The sequence below is a fragment of the Euwallacea fornicatus genome, unplaced genomic scaffold (assembly GCF_040115645.1).
Source record: "Euwallacea fornicatus isolate EFF26 unplaced genomic scaffold, ASM4011564v1 scaffold_61, whole genome shotgun sequence".
Taxonomy (NCBI): domain Eukaryota; kingdom Metazoa; phylum Arthropoda; class Insecta; order Coleoptera; family Curculionidae; genus Euwallacea; species Euwallacea fornicatus.
The window spans coordinates 621,951-631,625 of record NW_027096029.1 but is presented as its reverse complement, the minus strand read 5'-3'; the positions used below and the strand labels follow the sequence as shown (position 1 = coordinate 631,625).

General features: G+C 43.7%; 1 protein-coding gene across 1 annotated transcript; it reads right to left on the bottom strand.

Moving 5' to 3' along the window:
• Positions 1 to 1,821: 1,821 nt before the first annotated feature.
• Positions 1,822 to 7,116, bottom strand: LOC136349766 (uncharacterized). Its single transcript, XM_066301492.1, has one exon. It carries the CDS (start codon positions 7,114 to 7,116, stop codon positions 1,822 to 1,824), a length of 5,295 nt encoding a protein of 1,764 aa, XP_066157589.1.
• Positions 7,117 to 9,675: the final 2,559 nt, after the last annotated feature.

Genomic DNA, 9,675 nt, shown 5'->3' with positions numbered 1-9,675 from the left:
CAACAAGATGCAATAATGACGTGTTGTGGGATTTTCAAAATTTCGTCGAGCTGATGAATTTGCCACTTTGTTTAACAAATTTGGTCCTCATTTGCCGAAGTTATCGAGCTTGAAATTTTGAAAAGTCTCAAAAGTTGTGTGTTTGAGCACATAAAGTACTATTTTCCTTGGAAATGCTACAAGATGCAACCATGATGTGGTGTGACACCTTGAAGATCTCGTCGAGCTGATTAATTTGCCACTTTGTTTAACAAATTTGGTCCTCATCTGCCGAAGTTATCGAGCTTCAAATTTTGAAAAGTCTCAAAAGTTGTGTGTTTGAGCACATAAAGTACTATTTTCCTTGGAAATGCTACAAGATGCAATCATGATGTGGTGTGACACCTTAAAGATCTCGTCGAGCTGATTAATTTGACACTTTGTTTAACAAATTTCGTCATCATTTGCCGAAGTTATCGAGCTTGAAATTTTGAAAAGTCTCAAAAGTTGTGTGTTTGAGCACATAAAGTACTATTTTCCTTGGAAATGCTACAAGATGCAAGCATGATGTGGTGTGACATCTTAAAGATCTCGTCGAGCTGATTAATTTGACACTTTGTTTAACAAATTTGGTCCTCATTTGCCGAAGTTATCGGGCTTCGAAGTTTGAAAAGTCTCAAAAGTTGTGTGTTTGAGCACGTAAAGTACTATTTTTCTTGGAAATTCAACAAGATTCAATCATGATTTGTTGTGACGTCTCAAAGATCTCGACGAGCTGATTAATTTGACACCTCGTTTAAGAAACTTGGAGTTTGTTTGCCGAAGTTATCGAGCTTCGAAATTTGAAATGTTACAAATGTTCTGTGTTTGAGCACATTGTTGAACGATAGGCAGGGGTTCCTTCCTTGGAGGTTGGAGATACCACCCGCGAGTTATTATACGAGAGCGCTTACACGCGAGCACTACTTGTAGTACTTGTCGGTTCACGTTACCGACGTTGTACTTTTATGTTACGAGAGTCCAGGACGGACTATATACCTGCTTAGCGAGGTACACGTGGGATCTCCCGAAAATCTCGGAATTAGGACAACCCGTCAAACTATTGCACTATTTATTAAATGACTCGTAAATAGTTATTACTAAACTAAACTTGAAGCGAACACGAGATTACTTGGTTACGTGGCCGAGTATTAGTACGAATTTTTCTTTGTCGGGTGTTTGAGGTGTTGAACTGTCAGCGATAATGGTCAGAGTTGTCACTGTGCAGACGAGCAGAAATAAAAAAAGAGAGAGATTCCACCCTCTCCCAGCCCTTAAGTACTGGGAGGTAATGGCCAACCGACATGGGCGTACTACTACTCGGGATGACTTTCCCTTGAAGGAATCCCATTATGCCCAGAACGACGACCAGAACAGATTATCCCGTGACCGGAATATGGCCATCGTTCCGAACGGAACGTGACGGTACCCTCAATTTTGTCTACCGCTAAGGGTAACGATGGGATATTTCGACACTCAAGGACTACATCCCATGCACATTTTATAGTTTGATTGCCTCGCAATATAGTTTCTTCGGAAGAACACAAAGCCGAGGAATTTTGACTAATAAAACATTTGTATCAACTATGGCGGGTCGTGACATCTGGGAAGCAAGCAAATACAAGATGTGCAGGGGCGTAGCTTTGGGACTTACATTAACTAATATATCAAGTCTTGGCCCCTCAAGTCTTAACATCCTCCCCCCCTTGAAAGGCCATGCTTGACTTTCAACAATACGTGCTACAGATGTGGTGTACCTAGTTATTGACTATCCTATTGCTAACGTTCCTAGAGTCCCTAAACTTAAGCCACTGGCAACAAAGCCACTCGCGCGACTGATCTTTTGAGAACGCCACCTTTGGTTCTTACACTAACTACTCGCACTATATTGTCTGGTCCGGGATGAACGGCCGTGATTCGTCCTAGCGGCCAGCATAGCGATGGTGCGTGATCTTCCTTCAGGAGCACTAGAGCGCCAACCTGCACGTCGTGATTGGGTTGAATCTGCCATTTGTTTCGTGTCTGCAGTTGGTGAAGGTATTCTTTCCGCCATCTGGACCAGAAGTGTTGTCCGATGATCTGGAGGTGCTGGTAGCGCTTGTTGAAGTTGACCTTATCATCGGTGCGATCTCTTTCGGGTATGGCCGTGAGCTCTTGCCCAATTAGGAAATGGGCCGGGGTGAATGCCTTTAGGTCGTTGGGATCGGAACTCATAGGGATCAAAGGTCTGGAGTTCAAAATCGCCTCGATTTGCGTTGTTATTGTATAAAATTCCTCGTAATGGAACCGAGAGCCATTCAAAACCCGCTTTAAATGATGTTTACAAGACTTCACCGCCGCTTCATGAAGCCCGCCCCAATGTGGAGATCTAGCGGGCATAAATTGCCATTTTATGTTTGAGTTTGTTAAAAAGTTCTGCAATGGACTAGACCTCACAATGTTTTGAATTGCTCTGAGCTCGTTGTTGCAACCTACAAAATTCGTTGCGTTGTCGCTGTATATGAATGAACATAGGCCTCGTCTTGAAACAAATCTTTTTAGCATACTCAAGAATCCGTCGCTGGTCAGGTCCGTGACAACTTCTATGTGCACTGCCTTGATCGCGAGACACACGAAGATGCAAATGTACCCCTTGATCGTTTTTCGAGACCGGGTTTTACCATCTTTTAATTCGAATGGCCCGGCATAGTCGACTGCCACGGACGAGAACGGCCGCGACGGTGTGACGCGGGAAATGGGCAGCTCACCCATCCGTGGAGTGAGGGTGTTACTCGGATTGGACTTGAAACATGTCATGCATTTTCGGATGTGTGCCCTCACTGTTTGTTTGCCATTCAGAGGCCAGTACCTTTGCCTGACGTGAGCTAAGGTGCACTGGGCCCCTGCGTGCAAGGTGCGTCTATGTTCGCGCGCGATGATGAGTTGGGTTAGCGGATGTTTGGCGGGCAGCACGATGGGATGCTTTACGTTATAAGTGTAGTTCGAGTTCGATAGTCTACCGCCTAACCTAATCATGCCGTCTTGAGCAAGGAACGGAGAGAGTGACTTTAATTTACTTCTGGTAGAAACGCGCCTCCCAGTGCTTAGGTCGCGACTTTCTGCAGGAAACGATCTTGCTTGAACTATTCTTATAAGTCGCCATTCCGCCTGTTGCACTTCACCGGGGCTCAGGGGCCCAGCTTCTCTTTCCCCCTTGGGTAACTTTGCGTTGCTCCCAAACCTTACGCAGTATGCCACGACGCGTAATAATTTATGAAGGCACGAAAATCTGTCAAATATCTCGTCATCGGGGCATTGCGCTACTAGAGACACCTCCGGGGCTTCCTTAAGCCCGGGCGTGTCCTTAGTTGGAGCCGCGAACCTTGAAATGGCCGAATCTTTAGGCCACCCTTCGGGTTTTACGAGAAAACTGGGACCGTGAAACCATAGTTGACGATTCGCTGGTTCCCTTATGCTGGTACCACGCGATATGATGTCCGCGGGATTCTCCTCAGATTTTACGTGGTGCCAGTCATCAATATCGGTCAGTGATTGAATCGCCGCCACCCTATTGGCGGTGAAAGTCTTCCACCTTTTAGGTTCGTTCGCGATCCAACAAAGAACGATCGTGGAATCGGTCCATAAAAACGTTTTTGTTATGGGTAGCGCCAGAATATCAGCAGACCTCTTTACCAGGTCTGCTAACAGCGCGGCTCCGAGGAGCTCTAATCGCGGTAACGAGAGGACTTTTAAAGGACTGACGCGGGACTTCGCACACAGTAAATGGCTCGCAATTTGTCCATTTTCATCTATCGAGCGCAGGTATATGCAACACCCGTAAGCCCTTTCGCTGGCGTCTGAAAATCCGTGTATTTCTATGGTCTTGGGCTTATTAACAAGCACGTGACGCGGTACTTGCAATAGGCCTACCCTTGCTATTTCGTTTTTTAGTTTTACCCATTCCGCGTGCAGCTGGCTTGGAATTCCCTCATCCCAATCGATTTTCAGCTGCCAGAGACGTTGAATTAACAGTTTCACGCGTACTGTTAAGAAACCCACGATTCCCAAGGGGTCAAATATTTTCGAGACCCACGACAATATTGTTCGTTTTGTTACCTTGCCGTGAGTCTTCGCGAATTTTTTCGAATCGTATTCAAACGTGTCAAGACTGGGAACCCACGAAATCCCCAAGGTCTTGCTGCTGGAGTCATCGCTTATAAGATATTTTTTCTCGTGACCATCCTTGGCGATTTCATCCAGCAATTGGTGTGCGTTTGATCTGAACTGTCTCAATTCGAATCCGTATTTTGCGAGGATTCGGCGGATGTTTTCTCCCAATCGTTTCAGGGAATCGAGGTCTGAAGATCCAGTTAACAAGTCATCAACATAGAAGTCAGACGCTATTGTTTCAGATTCGCGCGGCCATTGTTCAGCTACATCTTGTGATATTTTAATTAAACAACGCGTCGCGAGATACGAGGCTGAAGCTGTACCGTACGTTACCGTGTTGAGCTGATAGTGTCTGACTTCTTCATTGGGTGTGTCTCGCCATACTATGCGCTGAAGATCCCTCTCGTGCTCGTCTACCAAGATTTGCCGATACATCTTGGTTATGTCACCGATCAACACGAAGTTGTGTTTCCTGAATCTCAATAATATTGAGAATAGGTCCTTTTGTATCGTGGGCCCGACCTTCAGGACGTCGTTCAGTGATGAACCTTTTGTGGTTTTGCATGCAGCGTCAAAAACTACTCTTAGCTTGGTAGTCATGCTTTCCAGTTTTTGAACGCAATGGTGCGGTATATAGTATATAGGGAATTTCGATGATGTTGGTTCACGCGGTACCTCCGTCATGTGTCCGAGGTCCTTGTATTCCTGCATGAATGCTCGGTAGGCAGTTCCTAGTTCATGGGTTTTTGCCAGTCGTCTTTCGATTGCATACAAACGATTGAGCGCTGTTTGCTTCGAATCGCCCAAGTCCGTGAATTTCTGTTTCAATGGAAGCTTCACCACGAACCTGCCACCTTCGTCGCGAACTGTGGTCTTAATGAAGTGCTCTTCGCATTCACGCTCTTCCTCGGTCATGTGACTTAAGGAATGCGAGTTGGCCTCCTCAACAAGCCAAAATTTTTCCAAACCCCTTTCCAACGGGTTCTGCGCAAGAAAACAGTTAGACATCATTGACTGTGTTTTACCGAGTCTGCCTTGTTGATGTGGGACTCTGCCGGCTATTATCCAGCCCAGTAATGTCTTTTGCAGCGTGGGAAGAGTTCTGCCTAGTTTCAACTGTCCTATGCAGAGGAGGTCCAGAAATACTTCGCAACCCAAAAGCATGTCTATCTCAGAGGGTACATTAAACTCAGGGTCCGCCAGAACCAACTCATCGGGAATATTTAGTTTTAATTTATCGAAGTAGCTTTGCGGAGCTACTTCTGTTATTTTCGGCACGACGAGAAAACTCAATTTTGTTTTGAAGGCTGTGGTTCGAGATGCAACTGATATGTCCGTGGCATGCGATATTCTCGTCTGTATTTGGTTTATGCCTAAGACGGGAATGTCGACCTTTGACGGTGTTAGTTGTAATTGTTTAACCATGGCTGTGCTTACGAAGTTAGATTGACTGGCCGAGTCCAGCAGTACTCTGCACGGAATTCGGGTTTTGTGCTTGCCGTAGGCATCTACCACAGCCGTCGATAGTAGCATGAGACAATTTCTGGCATTTTGACAGGTATTTGTCAATATCGGATGTGATGTGTTTTGTTCACTAGTGCCTTCGTGAGGGTTTGAATTGTCATGGCGAGAACTGTTTCCGTTGTCCCGATTGACGTCTACGTTACCAGCTCGCGAAGGTTGTTGTGGCTTATGAAGCAGGGTCGCATGTCTTTGCCGACACATTTTGCATCCCGATGACCGACATTCCGACAGTTTGTGTCCGTGCCGTAAGCAATTCGTGCATAAATTCATCCTTTTTACCTTTTCAAACCGATTCGAAATTGATAACCTTTTGAACTCCTCACATGAATATATGAAGTGTTCACCCTTACAGAACGGACACGCTGGTCGGTACGTGGTGCTAGTGGTGGCAAAGGATCTTGATTCATTAGATTTTTTAGGGTTTGACCACACCCTTGAGTCAACTGCTTCCAATACCTGGCATCTCTGCATTAGAAATTCGTTAAATTGGTCGATTTTTGGCGAATTTATGCCTTGGGAGTATCTCTCCCACTCGCGTCTTGTACTAATATCTAACTTGGACACCAGAATATAAATCCACATGGTGTTCCACTCACGGACCCTTTCGCCTAAGGATTCTAATGCGCGAAAGTTCTTGAAGAAATGGTTTGAGAAGTTTCTCAACGCGATATGCGATTCCTTGGCTAACGCAGGGAACTCCATGATTTCCTTTAAATGTGAGTTAATGATAAATTTCGTATTCTGGTATCGTCTCTCAAGGAGGTCCCAAGCAATAGCATAATTTGCGTTGGTAGGAGCTAGTGATGCTAATAACGTTTTTGGTTCGCCTCGCAGAGATGCTTCTAGGTAGTAGAAGCGTTGAGCATCCGATAATGCATGGTTATCGTGAATCACTGCCATAAACATGTCACGGAATCGTTGCCAATCCGCGTAGCACCCGCTAAATTCGGGTAGGGTTAAAGATGGAAGCTTAATGCATGATTTGGGTGAAACGACTGAGTCACCTGAACCAGCGATGGCCTGTAGCGATGCGCTGGTCGAAGGTGATTCAGTGTTCCGATTTGCGTTTACATTGGTTTGCCGTTGATTATGAAAGTGCTTTTCTAGCACACCTTGCGCTATAGCTACTGCCTCGAAATAACGAGTTTCAAAATTATCGCGTTCTTCTCCCAGTTCCCCTTCGTCGTAGTTACTGGGAAAATCAGTAATTAGTAACTCTTCGTATTCCGTTTGGATCGATTTGAACTTGTCTAATATGGATTTCGCGCTATCATATCTAGCTTGCAGTAATTCGATGCATTGATCCAAATCGGTTTTATTTAGAAAACTTGTGAAGCGCGTTAGCTCACCCTTGATTTGGGCCTTGCTATTTTTTAATTTCTTCAAAATGAGTTCTGGGGCAAACTGTTCATCTACGATGGACATTATGTTAAGTTTACCGAGTACAAACTAACGTGAAACCGTGGCGATATATACTTAATGGTGAGAGGGAATTAGTGGATTGTTTGGGGTAGCGGGTGTAAATATGGAAAGACTGACCTTTAAGCTGATGTTCACTCCTCGTTGGTGGTTTCCTCGACGTTGCTGGGAAGATCCGGCTCGAAGGACCAAATGTTGAACGATAGGCAGGGGTTCCTTCCTTGGAGGTTGGAGATACCACCCGCGAGTTATTATACGAGAGCGCTTACACGCGAGCACTACTTGTAGTACTTGTCGGTTCACGTTACCGACGTTGTACTTTTATGTTACGAGAGTCCAGGACGGACTATATACCTGCTTAGCGAGGTACACGTGGGATCTCCCGAAAATCTCGGAATTAGGACAACCCGTCAAACTATTGCACTATTTATTAAATGACTCGTAAATAGTTATTACTAAACTAAACTTGAAGCGAACACGAGATTACTTGGTTACGTGGCCGAGTATTAGTACGAATTTTTCTTTGTCGGGTGTTTGAGGTGTTGAACTGTCAGCGATAATGGTCAGAGTTGTCACTGTGCAGACGAGCAGAAATAAAAAAAGAGAGAGATTCCACCCTCTCCCAGCCCTTAAGTACTGGGAGGTAATGGCCAACCGACATGGGCGTACTACTACTCGGGATGACTTTCCCTTGAAGGAATCCCATTATGCCCAGAACGACGACCAGAACAGATTATCCCGTGACCGGAATATGGCCATCGTTCCGAACGGAACGTGACGGTACCCTCAATTTTGTCTACCGCTAAGGGTAACGATGGGATATTTCGACACTCAAGGACTACATCCCATGCACATTTTATAGTTTGATTGCCTCGCAATATAGTTTCTTCGGAAGAACACAAAGCCGAGGAATTTTGACTAATAAAACATTTGTATCAACTATGGCGGGTCGTGACATCTGGGAAGCAAGCAAATACAAGATGTGCAGGGGCGTAGCTTTGGGACTTACATTAACTAATATATCAAGTCTTGGCCCCTCAAGTCTTAACACACATAAAGTACTATTTTTCTTGGAAATGCAACAAGATGCAATCATGATTTGTTGTGACGTGTCAAAGATCTCGACGAGCTGATTAATTTGACACTTCGTTTAAGAAATTTGGTGATCATTTGCCGAAGTTACCGAGCTTCGAAGTTTGAAATGTTACAAAAGTTGTGTGTTTGAGCACATAAAGTACTATTTTTCTTGGAAATGCAACAAGATGCAATTATCATTTGTTGTGACGTCTCAAAGGTCTCGACGAGCTGATTAATTTGACACCTCGTTTAAGAAACTTGGAGTTTGTTTGCCGAAGTTATCGAGCTTCGAAATTTGAAATGTTACAAATGTTCTGTGTTTGAGCACATAAAGTACTATTTTTTGTTGGAAATGCAACAAGTTGCAATCATGATTTGTTGTGACGTCTCAAAGATCTCGACGAGCTGATTAATTTGACACCTCGTTTAAGAAACTTGAAGTTTGTTTGCCGAAGTTATCGAGCTTCGAAATTTGAAATGTTACAAATGTTCTGTGTTTGAGCACATAAAGTACCGTTTTTCTTGGAAATGCAACAAGATGCAATCATGATTTGTTGTGACGTCTCAAAGATCTCGACGAGCTGATTAATTTGACACCTCGTTTAAGAAACTTGGAGTTTGTTTGCCGAAGTTATCGAGCTTCGAAATTTGAAATGTTACAAATGTTCTGTGTTTGAGCACATAAAGTACTATTTTTCTTGGAAATGCAACAAGTTGCAATCATGATTTGTTGTGACGTCTCAAAGATCTCGACGAGCTGATTAATTTGACACTTCGTTTAAGAAATTTGGTGATCATTTGCCGAAGTTACCGAGCTTCGAAGTTTGAAATGTTACGAAAGTTGTGTGTTTGAGCACATAAAGTACTATTTTTCTTGGAAATGCAACAAGATGCAATTATCATTTGTTGTGACGTCTCAAAGATCTCGACGAGCTGATTAATTTGACACTTCGTTTAAGAAACTTGGTGATCATTTGTCGAAGTTAACGAGCTTCGAAGTTTGAAATGTTACGAAAGTTGTGTGTTTGAGCACATAAAGTACTATTTTTCTTGGAAATGCAACAAGATGCAATCATGATTTGTTGTGACGTCTCAAAGATCTCGACGAGCTGATTAATTTGACACCTCGTTTAAGAAACTTGGAGTTTGTTTGCCGAAGTTATCGAGCTTCGAAATTTGAAATGTTACAAATGTTCTGTGTTTGAGCACATAAAGTACTATTTTTCTTGGAAATGCAACAAGATGCAATCATGATTTGTTGTGACGTGTCAAAGATCTCGACGAGCTGATTAATTTGACACTTCGTTTAAGAAATTTGGTGATCATTTGCCGAAGTTACCGAGCTTCGAAGTTTGAAATGTTACAAAAGTTGTGTGTTTGAGCACATAAAGTACTATTTTTCTTGGAAATGCAACAAGATGCAATCATGATTTGTTGTGACGTCTCAAAGATCTCGACGAGCTGATTAATTTGACTCCTCGTTTAAGA